Source organism: Lepeophtheirus salmonis, chromosome 4 (genome assembly GCF_016086655.4).
Source record: "Lepeophtheirus salmonis chromosome 4, UVic_Lsal_1.4, whole genome shotgun sequence".
Lineage (NCBI taxonomy): Eukaryota > Metazoa > Arthropoda > Copepoda > Siphonostomatoida > Caligidae > Lepeophtheirus > Lepeophtheirus salmonis.
Genome location: NC_052134.2, coordinates 16045133 through 16064044, shown reverse-complemented (window position 1 = coordinate 16064044; position 18912 = coordinate 16045133). Strand labels below are relative to the sequence as shown.

General features: G+C 31.2%; 2 protein-coding genes across 3 annotated transcripts; both read right to left on the bottom strand.

Annotated features, from left to right (window-relative positions):
- Positions 1-673: 673 nt before the first annotated feature.
- On the bottom strand, positions 674-3948 carry LOC121116911 (uncharacterized). 2 transcript variants are annotated; one of them, XM_071887663.1, is made up of 6 exons: positions 3676-3915; positions 2045-2269; positions 1592-1977; positions 1221-1510; positions 966-1157; positions 674-908 (listed from the first exon to the last, which is right to left on the bottom strand). In XM_071887663.1, the coding sequence occupies exons 2-6, from the start codon at positions 2045-2047 to the stop codon at positions 787-789; spliced, it is 993 nt and encodes a 330-aa protein (XP_071743764.1). In that variant the 5' UTR covers positions 2048-2269; positions 3676-3915; the 3' UTR covers positions 674-786. The 2 variants fall into 2 exon arrangements, with proteins under 2 accessions (XP_071743764.1, XP_071743765.1); XM_071887664.1 differs by lacking the exon at positions 2045-2269 and having other exon boundaries at positions 3676-3948.
- Positions 3949-8917: 4969 nt separating this feature from the next.
- LOC121116910 (uncharacterized) lies at positions 8918-12266 on the bottom strand. Its single transcript, XM_040711217.2, has 3 exons — positions 11036-12266; positions 9894-10063; positions 8918-9823 (listed from the first exon to the last, which is right to left on the bottom strand). The coding sequence occupies exons 1-3, from the start codon at positions 11745-11747 to the stop codon at positions 9119-9121; spliced, it is 1587 nt and encodes a 528-aa protein (XP_040567151.1). The 5' UTR covers positions 11748-12266; the 3' UTR covers positions 8918-9118.
- Between the last annotated feature and the right edge of the window lie 6646 nt (positions 12267-18912).

Below are 18912 nucleotides of genomic sequence, written 5' to 3'. Positions count from 1 at the left end.
TTTATACTACTAATTACAAATCAACGGGGCAGCTAAAAAACTATAAATATTATACGTGTACATTTAACATTGTACAATCACAATTGATGGGGTAATCCACCTTTTGTAAATTTGTCAATTTCATACCTATAATCTTTTAAATAGAATGTGTTTAAGTTTAAAACAACAAATTATGATAAAAAAATGGGAGGAAAATCTTAATTAAATATAATGAATGACTGTTAAACAAATCCTAATTAAAATTAGTGATGAGACGATTATTCAGATTTTTTTTTCGGGATTTTGTATCGGGAAAATAAAGTTTAGTTTCCGATTCCAAACAATTTAATTTTTAAAGTTTTTTCCAAAAAATTAATTTTTTCTAAGAAATTTTAAGATCATTCTTAATTCATTCAGACAGAAATAAATATTTATGTGTATAAGAGCTCTAGACCGAACTTTTCTATGAGACCGAGCCTAACAAAAAAAAAAAAAAAAAATTACGGTCTCAGACATGTCTAGGGTTTCTTGAGCGAAACCCAACACTAGTACATAAATGAATAGTTTATCTGGTAAATACCCTTTGCGTTTTTAGTACGGGAGGCTTCATATTGTTTGAAACTTCTCCAAGTAGTTTTATCATTCATCATTCAAGAATAATACTATATTATACTATATTTATAAATATAGTTAATTGATTCAGGACTGTATGTATTTAATATCAATTTTTATGTGGACAAGTAGAAATATATATTCAAAATAAAAAATTGACAAACTATTAATAGCATTTGAGAGGAATATATTTTATCATTTTTGTGTCTCTAGAGAAATAGTTGAAGATTTATTCTTTGGTAGGAGAGGATTGTCGTGAGCCTTTGTATGTTTTACACTAGTATATATGATTCCTCCGAGGGTATTCAATGATAAACCTATGGTTATAAATAATTATTTCGCAATTAGATGAATAGGAATCAAATAAAGTCTACCTAATATATTGATAATGTTGAACTTGACGCCTCCAAATGTAAAAAACCCCACAAAAGTTTGAATGACTGATTTTGCTACTCCCACTAAGGATGTTGTTAATGCTGAGCAGACAGTTGTGCATAAAAACTGAGAGTAAACTAACAAAAATCCGGCCATAGACAGAGTAATGACTGATACGAGGAATACAGGATCTACAAATGTAATCATTAAAAAAATATAAAGTGCATATTGTGTCATTAAAATGATATTCGTACCTAGAAATGTATGTCCTTTTTCCCAAATGTCCATGGGTTCTCCTAAAATTAAGGATGTGAACATAAAGAAGGGTAAAGTGTTCCACGAGTTAATAAATATCATATCAAGAACGCTCATTGTTGAGTTGCATTTTTTCTGAACAAACGTTAAATAGAGACCCTGAGCAAGAACACTTAATGCTCCAACTGTATAAGTGAAGATATCAAAGTCATAATCTCCAACTCCAGCAATAAGACATCCAATCGTAATTGAAAAAATGGAACCGATAATGGACCATGAGGGCCATTCCCTTAAAAATATAGTGAAGATTAATAAATTAGTATTAGTGTATGTATTATATATATGTAATAACTGAAATGAGGATCCTTACTTTCCCAAAACATGGACACTAAGGAATAGATTGACTAAAGGTGTGCATCTTTTCAGTGCTGCATACATGGGTATATTCATACCCTTGAGAGCAATTAAACTTAGAGTAGAGTGAAGTGCATGTGACACAGATGGTAACAAAAAGTCATAGGCTGCACTTTGGGAATATTTTTTTATCTTTATCAGGGATAATTTTTCTCCAAACCAAAGGATCAATAGAGAAAAAATGGTTTGAGAAAACATGATGAAGCACGGATAATTAAAACTATATGAGGACACAACCACTTTGTTTAAAAAGTTCATTGAGAGAGACGTGAGACCATAAAATATAGCTACTAAAACTGAGTGAATTTCTGTAGAGGATAAGTAGTTATTTCTTATTGAAAACTGCAAGAATAAAAATGAGTATTATAAACATAAGACATGCTAATTAATTGTCATGGTTGTCACTTACCATTTTGGAATTCAATAAGAAGATAAGTACAGTGAGGTAAACAAGTACAATTACAAACTATTATTAATTAAAACACAACACTTTCATGAATCCCGGAAGATCATGTAGAGACACGTATTAACACTTAATTCATTCTGGCTTGACGTTAGTAGAGCAATAACAATTAGGAGTATTTTTTGATTTCTCCATCCTGGAAACGCTTCTACTCCTTGGGTAGGAGAGAGCCTAGAGAATTACAATTTAATTTGTTATACACAGAAAAGAATGAGAGCACACGATACAATAGTGACATCTATGTTCCTGGTTTCATACATTTTTTTATCTCTATAGTAACTGCTAATACTGGGACTATATTAAGGAGGGCTTAGATATTATCTTCATACAATACCTTTGTAGGGATAAAAAAAGCAAAAAGAGAAGAACATTTACATTTATTGATACGATAGACCACTATTAGTTAACTTGTAACTTTGAACGACTGCATTTAAGTCATTTATGTGTTTTGAATATAATATATTTTTCTCAAATAGGGTATATACGATATTGTCTTAACAATGAGGTATATTTATATATAGTAAAAACCATCTGTATAGCGAAGAAATCAATAATATATTTAGAATAAGTGGATATTTTACAATAAACATGAAATGCTAATTTGAAAAACATAAAGATCTTAATTTGTCATTTAATTTAAATATAATAAATATAGAGTTCAATGTGATTATTTTGCTAAAATAACCAAGTATGATGCCTTGAATAAGCCTTTTTTGCCTTGTGATTTTGAATATTCCTTCTAGAGATATATTTATTTAAGTAAATCTGTTGTAAAAATTATAGATCTTCGAGAGTTATTCTAACAAGGAATTTAGCTCTTCAGAAGAAAATTCCTTAGTCAATAAGTTTGGTAATTACAACGACATTAAGATATTCCAATATAAATCTACAGAAGTTAAGAAATCACATATGTTTTTTGAAACACAGTCACTTAACAGTTTCCAATAACTATTTATATGTAATAACATAATAGAATAATGCATTGAAGAACAAAATCTATGGAAAAAAGATGAACAAATTGTCTTTGAGAGTTTAAAATAATCTTCCACTTGTTTTCCAAAGGCCAAATAATCTTACTTGTACTAAGGAAATTGGAAAGTTTTCAAGATGTATAATTGACATTATCAATGTTGGCAGTACATCACGAATTCAAACTTATAAATGGAATTATTATTTGAAATTATTCCGTAGTGATTCGTGCATTATATGACATTTTATCAAAGGAAAAGGTTTAAAGGATGATTTAAAACAAGATACAATAACTATTTATATGCAATAGTAGAATACATAGAATATACATTGCAGACAAAAAAAAAAAAAATCAAGAAAAGAGAGGCAAACTATCTTTCAGAGTCTAAAATCATCTTCCACTTATTTTCCATTCACAAAAGATACTCACAAGTAATAAAGTTATCACTAATCAGGAATGAGCCTAAGTATCCATATACACCATAGATCACAAACTCCACTTTATAAATTGGATTGGTATCAATTATTTCTGAGTGATGTACATCAAGGAAACTTATCAATAAAATATTTTTGTTCTTAGAGTAGGAGACGAAGCAGAGTTGACTTACTCGATCTTTCCATCAATTATAATATCCTTTAATGGAAGTGGATAGTTCTTATATGTAGAATTATACGATGATTCCGTAGAAGATCTGGAGGAATTTATGTATTCTTGAGTATAGAGGGAATTATTCACGAAGTCAGAAGTTACTATCGCGGACTTTGTTGTGAAGCGCATTTGTACAATGAAGGAGTCTTCCATTAAAGTTTAAATTTTTTTTTTGTTATTATCTTTCATGACATGCCTTGTATAATCCACCTTATATTCCTACGTTATCAATGTATATTCCTATTCTTAATCCTAAGTTTTGATATATGTCCTTTTATCTGATATATTACGTATATAGTATCTGCTATTTAGATAAATGTTTATTATATAATAGATAATTATTAAATTATGATTTGATATGTTTATTCAAGGGGGATCATTAGTGATGAAAATCCTGTGATTTTTTCAGCTGGGCTGTTTTTGGAATTGGTAGTCTGAAGAATGAATTTTATTTTCCTTAGCAATTGGCATTATTATTCAATTCCTGAGTAGTGAACTTCATTTTGTAAATTTATTCAAAACATGATTGAACATTAGTGTGTCCTCATAAAAGACGGAGCGTAACCCAGAGGATTTCTTGCGGAGTAAGAGTGGACTCAGAGTAGATTGAGGATCAACATCGGAGTAATTCTTTCCAATATCCTTGTTTATTTCCTTCTCCCCCCTCTCTTGTAACAATTGATTTTAGCTGATCTCCTCCAAATTATTCTTCAAATTGTCATGGTTACCATGTTGATTTTAGGTTTTTTTTACGTGCCTATTATACATAGGATTTTCGTGACTAGTGATCCTCTTTTTGTTTTCGAAAAAAATGGGCACTTGGACAGGGCCGTGGCCACAGGGTTGTGTGATTGGACTATTTTAGTAGGCATTTAGAATATTTATGTAAGGACTTGGAAAAATGGAAATGTTAGAAAATCTCGTTCCATATTGAAAAAATTAAATAAGCCTATTTTAACTTAGCGGTGATGATTTGTTTGCGAGTTATAAGTTTAAGTTCCTATTGGACTCTGGGTATAATTGATGATCAACAAAGGAGTTTTTCCAGTCTATTTCCTTGCTTGATACAGAGTGGGACTTTTGTCTATTTATTACACCTTACAGTAGCTTGAAGGATATCTAATGAAGAATCAAGACAGCTAAGCTGGTCTCCTATACAATATTCTTCAAATTGTAAGGCTTACCATGTTGATTTTCGTTTTTTTTTTTAAATGCAGAAAAGGACTATAATTTACAACTCTAGTTATGAGAGTAAATTTATATAATTCACATTAAAATTGTATAATATGATGGAAAACATTTTTGAGGGAAAAAGTCCTCAATTTTGTTCAATTTTTAATATATATAAAGACTGATTCATTTTCAACTTGAAGATTATTATTTAATAAAAAAATATCAGAAATATTAAATTGTATGACATTACAAAGTATTTGAGTGAATAGCTTTGAATGTTCTTATTATTTCAGAATGTATCTTTAAGGGATAATGATTCAAATTAAGAGTTGTATCGAAAAAAACCAAAAAAACGGTAACTTTTATTTTATTGACACTAAATATCTCATATTGGTCACAAAATGAAATGTCCTAATTTTTTATATGGAATATCCTTTTAGATTGAGGAAATTGATGTTATAATAAATACCTAAGACAACTTAATGTACCAGAAGTTGCTTTATTATTAAGATAACAAATTTTTTCTTTATTAGTTAATTTTAAATATTTAAAACTAATTGAGGTTTTGTAGATGATCTAAATAAAAAAAGTTCCGACATTAAAAACATATTTGTATACTTTTCAACTTTTTGTCTAAAATTAATAATTTAAAAGAAATCATCATTTACTTTTGAGAAATTTAGTTTTTAATTGTTGTTCCACATTTTTTTCCTTCTAGAACTACAGGAAGTATACTTATTCGAATATAAAAAGAATTGGATGCACACTAGGGTCGAATATCTTTTAAGTTATATATGAAGAGTAATAAAAATCTGATATATTTTTTAGATGGGCCGTTTTTAGGAATCGGTAATCTGAAGAGTGAATTTTCTTTTCCTTAGCAGTTGTGATTTTTATTCAATTCCTGAGTAGTGAACATCCAATGAGTTCTTATACTATCTGGAGGAGCACAAGCTCCAATCATGCAACCTGCTGTGGCGAAAAACATCAATTTTTATGACAAATTCCTGTTGGTAAACTCATGTGATTTTTGTCCAATTACAAAAGAGTAATAGTTTGTCGTTGTTGTAGTTTTAAACAACATCACGTGGTGTTTTATTTAAAATTATGTAGTATCAGTTTCATTCAAATGATATTATCCTTATTTAATAGATATTAATCTTGAAATAATAAAATAATTCATTCATTATGGTAAACAAGTGTATTTATGTGGGGTGTCGAACTGGAGCTGATAGGAAACTTCATACATAATCTTGTACAAACACGAACTGAGGTTGATACTTTATTATATAAGAACAAATTTATCCGTTTAAAAAATTAGTTCAATTGTTTTTAGACAATTTACTTTAGAAAACCTTTTATAAAATATCAACTTTGATTTTGAGCTGTGAACGTGAAGTGAGTCTATCATTTTCGCCTCAAACACAATTTTGGGGATTTAAAATGCTAACCCAAAATGGAAGAGTTAAATAAAATACCACGTGATGTTGTTTATAAACTACAACAACCACAAACTATTACTCTTTTATAATTGTAAAGATCATATGAATTTACTTACAGGAATTTTTCATAAAAATTGATGTTTATCAACACAAAAGGTTGCGTGATTGCAGCTTGTTATCCTCCAGATAGTATAAGAACTCATTGGAACATATTTTCTAAAATAGATTGAATTATATTCAAAACATTACTGAACATTATTGTGTTTAAAATTTTTACAATTTATGTTTTGTATATAATGATCAATAAAGGGGATCCCGCGGGTTCTAAAAAACCACAAAGATCTTGCACAATATTAATGATATTGATGAAATGAAGAAAATGAGAATTGAGAAAATACAAGCTTAAAATTTGTATCTTCTTCTAAAAATACAAAAAGCAATACATAAATTTTACTGTAGGTATTTACTGAAGAGATCTATTTATTTCCCACTATATTGAAATTTAAAAAAATATTTCCTCGGATTCCATTCAACGATAATTTCCTCAGAAATGAGGAATTCAAGAAGCTACCTACTGGATTTTATTTTTATAGTAAATACTATTTTGATAACTAAACAAATGTATTTTATAAAATTAATTAGCAATTTCATACTATTTAGTCAATATATATTTTGAATTAAGTTCCAATAGAAAGTGTTTATTTTATCTTGCTTGAAAAAACACTAGGCTAATGCTGATTTAGAGTTTTTTAATTGTTTGAAATTAAAATCTTTGTCCATTTCTAGGAAACAAAATGGGTTTTTTATTGAAAATTGGTCGAAATCAAAGATTTTTATTTAAAAAAAATTGAGTTTCTTTATTTGTTGATTAAAATTTGAGAAACATTTTTTCATTCAATGTACCTGACTGACTGTACTTGCTGATGTTTAAAAAAATAAATAAATTATGTTTTGATTTTAAACAATTTTTTTAACACTTTTTAGATACGGCATTACAATTTATAGGCGTTTTATAGGTTAATCTTCTTATATTTAAAATATTAATTACATATTATGATGGGATATAAATCGACATAATCGACTTAATTTTATTTAATTTCGGAACTTTATTCAACGCAACCTTAGATCACATATTTATTAAAACGCCCTTACCTTTCATATATCACCTCAACCTCTCATAAAAGAAAATAATATATTTATTAAAAGTTAGAGTTTTACAATAAACAATATCGTCAAAGAAAAATGTTAATACAAAATGCTTTATTAATTCGAATGAATGATTTATTCTATTTTACAATCAAAAACCTTTTTGGTTCTCAAAAAAAATGTCAAAAAAACATAGCTATTCACAAAAAAAAATTTAAAAAAATAAAAAATTGAAATATTAAATTTTTTGAAAAAAAAATTAAAAAATTCATAGCTATTTAGCGAAAATTAATTCTTTTGGAAAAAAATTTCAAATATTAAACTTTTTGGAAAAAAATTTCAAATATTAAAATTTCTGGAAAAAAAAATTCAAGCATCAAATTTCCCCATATTTAAGGAGTTTTTATGTAAGAAATAGGTGGAAACAATCAGTCTAACTATCAATTTTATATAAGGAATGTTCTTATTTCGGTATAAAATTTCGATAATTTGCTGTTGTGTTACAGATTATGCTACGTGACTTATTAACAAAGAAGAGATAATAATGTTTTGGATAAGAAAATATATTTTACATGTCAATAAGATTTTAATATGTTATAAAACCCACTGATGAAGTTTTTGTAGTAGATCAAGTGCCACATATATATTGATAGAACTTGTTGCCAATAGGCAATCATTATTCTTGCTAACCGTTTGTATTTTGTAGCTCGTCTTTTGTTTTGATGTTTTCTTACGGAAGAGTGAATTTTATTTTCATAAGTTGCTATTATTATTATTAAATTTCTGATTGAATTTCCATTTCCACTACATACAACGATATCATTGATATATGCAAAACCGGAATTAACATTTGCATGTACTCAAAAAGGACGGAGCTTTTTGAAATAATCAAAGATGTAATGCATTTTCCTTTCAGCTATTTTCATAAGTTGACTCCTGTATGATTTTAAACAGTTGACTTTACGTAATATGAACTCAAAATAGATATTTTACAGGACTACATTTATAATATTAATTATATTAATATAGGGTCTTTTTTTAGAAATTGTGTCTTTTCATACTCAGTTATTGATTAGATTATCCATTCAGTATTTATAATAAATAATCATTAACAGTTGGCAACAAGGAAAATGCATAAGTATGCATTAATATATCAGGTAGAGAGGGGACAAAATAGATAGTTGTGCTCCGTCCTCATCACAACTGCTTGTAGCTGATGTAACGAAACGTCATGACAATTAAGCTGTTCTTTTTCCAAAACATTCATCAAATTGTTAGGGTTAGCAAGTTGATTTAAAAAAAAATTTAAACATGTCCCACCACTCAAACTACATACTAAATAAATTCACGCTACCTTCATATTTATTCCTAGCCTCGCAACCTCGGGATCTGTTATCTCGCCCAGTTGTTAGATATCAAAAGATATGTTATATAAAGGACTTTATTTTTGGATAATATGCATTAAAAAATATCTTTTATTCATGTCATTAAATAAATCACTAAATATAATAATGATGATAATAATAATAATTAAGAAAGGGGGCTAGAAAATAATAAGACAAATGAAGAGATCAATGATATAGAAATAAAGAGAATAATAATATAAAGATTTTTATAAAAAATAATAACATCACACTTTATTTATGTATATGAGGATGGGAGAAGGGGTATGTGAGTAGGGTGATGATGTGAGGGGTAATGATGATGAGGATGGTGATGACCAAGTGGAGAATGGCCTGTGGAGGGAGGTGTAGGAAGGGCAGCAGAGACTTGATGAGATCCCTGTTTCGTCGTTTCATATCCCCCAAAGGCCGCCCTTCCAGAGGAGGCCATCATATGGTGGTGATGATGATGAGAAACAGCTGCAACGGAGTGGTGATGAGAGTACCAATCCGAGATATGAGCTGGCTTAAAGTCTAGATTGGGGGATGGAACGGTGGAATAATGGTGATGAGCCGGGGCATGAACTCCGGGGTGGCTTTGGTGAGGAGAGGCGGTGGCGTGATGGAAGTGATGCTGGAAATGGGGGTGTTGTGGAGGGGTATTGGCGCCACCACCAGAGGATTGGTGAGGATGGTAGCTCATAAAGTGATGCTGATTAATAGCAAGAGGATCCACCTCAGTGGAAAGTCCGCCAGAACCAAGAGGAGCACAAGGGGTTGGGGGGTTCTCTGGTAGACTCATGTCATTATTATTTCCACCAGTTCCTCCCAGGATGTGAGACGGTTGAACATGAGATGACGAGACGCCTACGTCCAGGGAGCTACTTGTCGTGTCAGCCTGACTTTGGCTCGCAGAGTCATCACTATCGTATTCCGAGACAAAGACAGCGTCCTTACCATGAACCTACATACAAACAAAAGCCAGAATGAACCATGGTTGTCTAACAAAGTTAATTGTAAAAAGGGCTGCTTACCTTGAGATGTTTACGTAAACTCGATGGATGAGTGTATGATTTGTCACAGCCTCGTACTTTGCAATTGTAAGGTTTATCAGATGTATGGACATGAGAATGCTTCTTCCGATCAGAGGAGTTCGCAAATCGTCTATCACAACCTTCAAAATCACATCGAAATGGCTTTTCACCTGAGAAAAGTAAAGAAATAGAGAAAATTTAAAAATAATAAGATTTTCTATAAATAAATCTCTTAATGAGATTTCAATATATATATATAGTGAGATAATTATACCCCCAAAAATATGTATCTACACACCATTATTCACTTCTAATTTTCTATATTGAGACAAAAATGATCTTATAAATTATATTTCTACATTATTAAAGATAGTTGAAATGAAAAAAAAATAAAAATAATAGAAATAATACCTCTCCAGAAATGGAAGATCCTTCAAGGAATGGCATTCCATTCTGGACACCTAGTGACTTCTACCTTCCTACCTAACTACTATCAGTGCTTTACATATTTCCCCCCTCTTTTGAGGGTTATAACTTGGCTCATCAGCCATTAGAAAAAGAAAAAATATTTTTTTTTATGAAAAAGTAAATTTATTATATCAAAAAAATAAGAAATGAGAAGTGAAACACTCTGGGGGGCACCATGTTATGTATTTCATTATAGAACAACGAAATAGGGACATGAGCCAGGGTTGCTTGAGCAGTAGCCCTATTACAACACAAGGCTTTAATTATAACGTGGGTTTAATGACAATAATAACAATAGTAGAGTTGAACACACGCGCCAATCAGTTGACAATTTTTGAGGGTGTTTTTGGATTTATGACCCAGCTATTTGAAGCCACAATTTTCTGAGCCATTGTCTTGAAGAAACAAAGCATGGGGGGGAGCCATAAAAAATAGTAGCCGGAAAGGCGTAAATTAAAGAAAGAATGAACGAACGAACAAACGTAAAAGCAAATAATAAAGCTCACAAAGGTAATAATGGTCACGCGAGGAGTAAATGTCAAAAACTCAGTGTGTTCCTTCAATTGTTTTATAACCGTTTTTGACAAATTTTCTATTTATTTATGAAAAGCGTACTTTATTATAGCTGCCTTATTGTCTATCTATTTGTTGTCTTATGGATTTGTTTGTCTTACCTGTATGAATTCTTTTGTGGATTTTGAGATTCTCGGAGCGAGCAAATACTTTTCCACAGCCGGGAAAGGGACAGGGAAAGGGTTTCTCTCCCGTATGCACCCGAATATGATTCACGAGTTTATATTTGGCCTTGAAAGGTCTTCCCTCTCGAGCACAATTCTCCCAATAGCAGGCATGATTCGAGATCTCGGGTCCACCCACATGTTCCACTGTGATGTGTGTGACAATTTCGTGAAGAGATCCAAAGACTTTATTACAGGGTTTTTTGAGGAGACAGTCCTGCTCGATCCAGAGACAGGTCATTTCTTGTTTGATGGTGGGAGCACTTGAGGGATGTCGCATATAGCGAAAGAATGGAGGGGCTTGAGTGGGGTGATGAGGATGCATTCCATAGTAGCCTCCTCCAGAAGCTGCACTGTTCATTTGCCAATCCGTAAAGATTGGATCTGAGGGGTTGAAGACAGAGGTGTCGTAGGCTGACGAAGACATAGGTGGAGAGTTGTCTCGACGGAGAAGAAAGTCTCGAGTGGAGTACGGAGGATTCCCTCCATTCGAGGATGCTGGAGATAAATATGCGTTTTGAGAGCCATAGATTTGGGAGTGATGGTCCACTGCAACGGCTGCTGCGTGTGAGGGACTGAGTTTGATGGGAGTACCTCCTGGAGTGGTTGAAGTCGTGGATGACGAGTACGGAGTCAGCATTCCGCACATTTTTCAATGGGCACCCAAACCAAACACAAAGTAAAACGGGTTGTCAAATATCAGTTTGGAAAAAACTGAGGGATTTATATTTTTTCTAATTTAGTACTCAATGATACAATTTTATCGTGGATCTGATCGGGTAACAACTACTATACGAATATTCCTTGTTGCTTGCTCCTATTCACCCCCTTTGAAACCCACGAACTGACTGCAGATTTTTTTTAATATCCCTCTGAGAATTCTCAACGGGGATGTGGTAACAACATAGAACATCATACACTCACACACACAAAAAACGGTGCGGCGAAATAAATCGCAGGGGTGCGCACGTCAAGAAATAATAATAATAAAAACTCAGCCGCTCTGCCCTGATCAAAAGGAGGAGCAACAAAAGAAGACAAGAAAAAAGAGAAGGAGAGAAAGAGAAAAAGAAAGAAAGAAAACCCCAGGGTTTTGTTGTTGTAGTTTCAAATAATAGAAATGATAATTTGTCAACTTCTTTACATTTATTCTTCAAATAATAAGAATAAAATGATTGTTTCATTATTATAGTCATATTATAGACGATTTAATAATTTAACATTTAAATACGGGGGGGAAGCAGACAGTAGAGGCCAACAGAGGAAAAAGAGAAGAGGAAAAGGGAGAAAAAGACGGGCGGCAATTGACTTGATTGGCCGATAGTCATCTTCGCCATTAATAACGTACATAATAGTATTTTAATGCAACTTCTTGTCATGTGAGTACATACATCATTATTATTCCGTGTACTTGTACAAGTTGCAGCTCTCAAAAATGAAATATATACATTTGTTAATGGTGTAATTACGGACTATGAGGAGAATGATAATTACTTATTGATATAATACTTCTAAATGCATAATTTGAATAGATCAAAATGAAGTGAAGGTATCAATAATGAATAGTTGTAATAAAGTTACAACTAGTACAATCTGGTTATACAAGTTACAACTTGTACATGGCATATATTAGTGTTGTTTGGTATATGGGTACTTTACTATATTTGTAATGCGGCCGGTCCCTTGCAGGTTCATTTCATCAATTAACAAAATGGGGCATCGACGATGTATCCTAAATTTCTTGGCGGGCCACTCCACTCAAAAAAAATTGTATTTTATATAAAAAGGCAAGAATGAACATTGGCCTTTATAAAAGAACCACCTGACCAATCACACAACCCCCAAACTAAAACTGAGAACGCCGTAAGTTAATTTCCCATTAACAGCATTATTAGTCAAAAAGTATGGAAATACCGATATCCATTTTTGGTACCAGAACCAGAAATAAATGTGGGCAGTCAACATAGAAACAGGCTAGAATGTTGTTTTTTTTCAAAATTTAGTGTGAATTACATTTGTAATTCTTAGATGAATTATCTATCTTCTCAAAAGAGATTTAATTTATCAGGTTCATTATAAGTCTTTAGAATCAAATAAAGGTTCTAATCCCTTTGGTGAGTCTCAAATTGAACCTAATCTAGTCACAATAAAAGACTGAGAATTTGACAGATTTTATTTGAAAGGAGCCATATAAGTCTTTTAAATCAAATAAAGGTTCTAAAGTATAGTTAAAATTCCTGGTAACTCATCCCGCAAACAAAACACAAAGCCTATAATTGACTCAATTATGTCTAACCTACCATCATATAATAAGTAAAAAAAAAATATTTTCTTGATTTTTTTTGCAAGATTGTTTTTATTTTGACGTACGACTTAGATATATAGTGTAGAAACTACCTAGCATTTGGTTTACCTACTAATAACAAATTTAAATTATAATGAGGCAATTAATTTGATGAACAACGATCTTGATCAAAACATTTGCAAGCAATCTACACAACAATCTATGAATATACAAATTGAAATACATTTGATTAGTAAAAGTCAAAACATTCGAATTGAACAATCAAGAGTTGTTAAATTACCTTCCTACTATCAAAAAGTCCATCTCAAAAATCAAAAACACATCGATAACAGCGTGTTAATTGAATAGCTTAATAATGATAGCACATTTAGTGTCTTGAGATTAGAATATGAAAAGTCAGAGAGAGAGAGAGAAAGAGGCGTCTGGTGAGAGGGTCTTTGTGGGGATTCCTTCCTCTTGTGATGATCACCCACCACCTAGGTAGGCCGTAGGGGATCGATTGTTTGCGTAATGATAACAGTATGAGTGACGCTAAATGAGATGTTTTCATTTCCATTTAGGGAAGAGGAGAGGACACAATTATATAATTAGTTGAAGGGTAAATACTTGGCTTGGTTTTGTTTTTGGGAAAAATTTGGAGATTTTTTTTTTTTTTTTTTTTTTTTTTTTTTTGTAATTTGAATTTAAAAATTATTTTTTTTGAATTTTTTTTCGGGAATATTATATTTTTTCCTAGAAAATTTTACACATTTCGCAGCTCTTCATAAAAAAATTAAATTCTTTAGAAAAGAATATCAAACATCCATAGGTATTCACAAAAAGTAAATTTTTTGGAAAATAAGCTTAAATAACAAAGTTTTTGCTCATCTGCATAATTTGATTTAATGAAAAAAAAAAATCTTGTTAAAAGCAAAATATTCTTAATTTGGTGTGGGGGGGGAGGTTACAGCCCCTTCCAGCCGTCCCCCTGTAGACGCCCTGCAATGATTAAAAAATAAAACCCACAAAATCCATAGCAGTAACAAATATTTGTATATGGCTTGACTCTCAACTGCCATATAAATCGGATGGGTTAATTAAACGCTCATAAGTAAGAAGTGTTTGAATGTATACAAAAAGACAGTAGTATATAGCCACCTATACGATGTATGTGCCTATATCACAGTTAATGACAATGTCACGGTGGCTTAAGTAGGGAGGAGGGAAAAGGTTCTTTAAAAAAAAACCATTATTCTTATTGATTTTTCTAAATATTATTTATGTGACCCTTTGAGAAAAGTGTCTACTGCCTTTTTTTTTTTTACAAAACATTATTATTTTATGAATGTGAATTTATGTGGGAATGTCAGAATTAGACAGTCAATCCACCTTTTTAAAAGTATTATCATACGCATATATGAACAATTGATTGTAAATATTGGGCAAATACTGTTTACTGTACAATAAGTTAATAGTGGTGTTCACAAAATGATTGATAATTTTGTCAAATACTGACATAAAAGGTCAACACAAAATCAAGTTAAATGATTTTTCTCAAAAATGAGTGTGGATTACATTTGTATTCTTCAAGGAATTATCGTCAATTTATACGTTCAAATTATTCATATTAACCCTTGGTGTGTGTCGGAAATTGCACTGAAAGTGGCTGCCAAAATAAATTGTGAGAATCAAAGAATGAGAAATTGACGAATTTTATTTGAAAGATCATATCGGAGTCAATGTAAGTTTCTTAAATTAAATAAAGGTTCTAAACTAGAACTAAAATTATTGCGTATCTTAACTCATCCCCCAAATTTGAATATAGAGCCTCAAATTGACTCAGATATGTCTATGAAATATTTGGCTGTATTTATAGATGAAGTATTTTCTCGTCTATTGTTCAAGATTGTTTTTATGTTCACGAACCTCATAAGACAAATAATTATTCCCCTTTATTAAAAAAATCAAATTTATGAGCTAGCCTCCACTTCAGACAAAAGTTCTACAGACGCCCCTGTAAGTGCACTTTAAATGCTCTTAACGGCATTTTTGTTTGATATTTTTAGTTGAAAAAGTATCAAATCTTACATGTACGAAATATTTGTATAGTGACAATGTGACAATTGTATGCCAAATTCTATCTGATTTTTAAAATTATTTGACATCAACTGACTATGCGATGATCGTTCGTTTGATAATATGTACAAAATTACGATACTCGAAAATTTCATTTTCTTTGGGGGGAGGGGGGATTTAAAATCTTCATCTATAAGAGAGATGCAATCAGCTTCTAAATATCTTTCCTCATTGTTCCCTGATTCAACAATCTCTTTATTCCTTGACAACTAGAGTTTTTTTTTTTGCAATCAAAACCATGTATATAGGTATAAGAGCAATTCATGATTACTTACTCATCGCATTACGTAACCTTTTGATTATAGTAATCAGGAATAAAAAGTATTCATATATTGTATGGTTAGAGAGTATATATTATGTACAAAGTCAGACATTTGGATGACGTCCAAAGAGAGTTGAATGTTTAATTTTTTGTGCTGTTTCTGACTATAGTGTATACATTAGACTGTTCCGTTTTTGGGTTAATAATCATGTTTCCCTACTTAAATAACTTTAATAAAAAAATGGTTTTATGCAATATTTAAGGACACTTAGTGAATTTTTGGATCTGTACAAACCATTTTAAATTGAAAAAATATATAGATACTTTTGAAACCTCTTATAGTATCCCAAATATGAAGGTGCTTCTTTTATATTTTTTAGCCCATACTTGCTTTATTCTTAAATAATAAATATTGTTCAATTTGTTTCTAATAATGCACTCAATTATTATTCGGATTCTCTGTTTTATAAAACATTATATAGCAAAATTGAGCCCTATTTTAAATAATTGAACAAAAAAGAAGGATATTATCCTCCTCAAATAAAACTAGGAAAGGACAAATGATTGAGCACATCCAAGAACTCTGACATGATTAAAAACTAGGTGAACCATAACTTTTTTACTGATGAACTAAATACCAAATGCGGGAAATCCCCCTTATCTTGCTAAACAAGATTTGCGGTCAAGTCCCTGAATATTTTCATTGAAATAACTTTGAAGTCTATGCCTAGTTGTACGTATCAAATCCAAGTCCTCCTCTCTGCTAAACTCTACAAAATATAAAAAGTACTATTTTTGACTCATAATATCATATATATGAGTGTACAAATTGACTTTTTTTGTAAATCAAATTGGTCTGTGACACTCCGACAATAACTTACTAGTCCTCAAACTTTGCTAAAGCCATTTTTTAAATTCTCAGCAGAAGACTAATGGTTTTGTGCAAAAGGAAGTAAGTAATATACTAACCCAAAAACAACATGACCTAATATTTTATAATATACAGAGCGTCCTAAAAGGCCTCCCTGATTATCTTCTATAGTAAACTAAATACCAAAGAGGTGGGAAAAAGTCCCTTTATTTCTAGTCCAAGTCGAGTCTCAAGTCGATTTTTTTGATATAGATCAGTTTGAGTCTTCAGAAAATATAGGATACTTTAAATAGTACTTTATATAAAGGGGGAAAAAATGAAAGGACTATTGAGTCCAAGTCGAGTCGCAATTCCTGAGTCCAATTCCCCACCTCTGGACTATACTAAAAAATATATAAAGTAACATTTATGACTCATAATATCGAATATTAAAACGGCCCATTTTGACCCTGAAACTAGTGTTGGGTCAGTCCTTATTTATTAGGTCCAGTCCAATCTTAGGACTGGTCTTATCAGTCCTTGGGGCCGGTCCTTAATAGCGAAGGTCTAAAGGACTGTCAGTAGTAGAACTCATTAAAAAAGAAGAAATAAAGTTAAGTGACGTCATAAAGGACCAAACTTTATCTGTTTTATGATTGATATGCAGGACTTAACTGGACTGGACCGATACCGAACTGGACGGGACTGCAGTCTTCAGTCCTAAATAAGAACTGACAAAAGACTACCCAACACCATTAATTTTTCAAATTAAAATGCCCTGAAAGGCCTCAAAATTTGCTATGGTTAGTTTTTTGAGTGTGGCAAGCAGAAAAAGTATTTGTGCAGAGGGAATCAAATATTAACCCAGAAACAGCACAGTCTAATATTTTATAGTCTATACCTATATTATCTTCCATGATAGAGAATCAACCTGTACAAAGAAGAGAAGAGGTAAAAAACAAAAAAAAAAAAAAACACCAGCCCATAGACAATAAAGAGAAATAAATAAGACATCAGAATACATAAATTATGAGCATACATATAAATGTACGTAGAGTCAAATTTTTATAAAATTATAAATCACTAATTTTGACAATTTTATTTATAAATTTTTATACTAGTATAGTATGTGAGTGACTATAATACAGTATATTCCGCCGCAGTAAATCTTTTGTTATTTTTATTATTAAGTCTTTTAAGCTTTGATATCTGTATTTACATACCTTCATGTAGTATAATATCATAGGTAGCTTTGTATGTAGGTAAAACATCTCGTGGGTTACTTACTCTTACAAATTAAATAAGCTATATTCAAAATTAAAAGAATTATTAATTTGGTAAATAAGGATATATTTGAATTAAGTACTTCAAATTTGACTTTTTATGTTAAACGTATGCAAAATGATATTATTCGCATTCTCCAAAGTCTGGATTAAGCATATATACTATATAGTTTGATATTAGAGCTTCTCTCAAAAGCTGTATACTCTACTTTATTATTGAGTTTTTGCAAACTCCACAAAATTCGAAATATATGATCAATTTTGTGGGGGAGCTTCGGGAAAAATAGAACTATGCATTATTACCCTATGGACCCTTCTCTATTGTCTGTATATTTGTTCTTGATTATGTGGAGTATCATTTCATAGTTTTTCTTTGCCTCTTTTCCTGATACTCTACCAAAATCGACCTAAAGACTCAACGACAAATGAGACCAACTATTAAGAAAGTTCCAGAGGGCAATAAGGCAGAGTTATACCTCGGCCGGTGCTCCATCAAAAATCGACCTATTAATTCTTTGTTTTGATTCTAACTTCTCAGAAATTGAGGCCATAAAGTAACTGCTATGTTAAGTTAATTTATACTATTTTGAAGAGATGTAAAGTTCTGAATACGGTGTTAATCTTAGGCTACTATGATGTAAGCTTAGTTTGTACCTCTTTTTTTATCTGCTGCTGGCTTGTTCCCAATTTTTTCTGTAACGGGGGGGGGGGGTCATTATGAAGAGTTTTATTGGATGACTCACCATGAATATGGCCGATAAATATTACTGAAAACTATTGGAAATACTCTCTTGTTCCCCTATAATTACAACACGGATTACTGTTGTTTTAAAATGGATTGGTTGAATCTTAATTAGGATTTGAGAAGCTTTGAACAATTCTTCATTTTCAAATGAAGAATATATGCAATGTTGAGATCATGCCAGTGCCTAGGACTTTTCTTTGGATGAGAAGGGTTGTTACTCTTTGGCAAAAAAAAAAATATATATATATGTTATC

What these genes read in the sequence shown, in the direction of transcription:
- LOC121116910 (XM_040711217.2), bottom strand. Translation starts at nt 11,747, where the DNA reads ATGTGCGGAATGCTGACTCCGTACTCGTCATCCACGACTTCAACCACT. An exon ending in CCACAAAAGAATTCATACAG is followed by an intron (nt 10,064 to 11,035) that starts GTAAGACAAACA and finishes TACTTTTCTCAG; the next exon opens with GTGAAAAGCCATTTCGATGT. An exon ending in GTTTACGTAAACATCTCAAG is followed by an intron (nt 9,824 to 9,893) that starts GTAAGCAGCCCT and finishes GTTTGTATGTAG; the next exon opens with GTTCATGGTAAGGACGCTGT.
- LOC121116911 (XM_071887663.1), bottom strand. An exon ending in AGTGTCCATGTTTTGGGAAA is followed by an intron (nt 1,511 to 1,591) that starts GTAAGGATCCTC and finishes TATATTTTTAAG; the next exon opens with GGAATGGCCCTCATGGTCCA. An exon ending in CAACATTATCAATATATTAG is followed by an intron (nt 909 to 965) that starts GTAGACTTTATT and finishes TTATAACCATAG; the next exon opens with GTTTATCATTGAATACCCTC.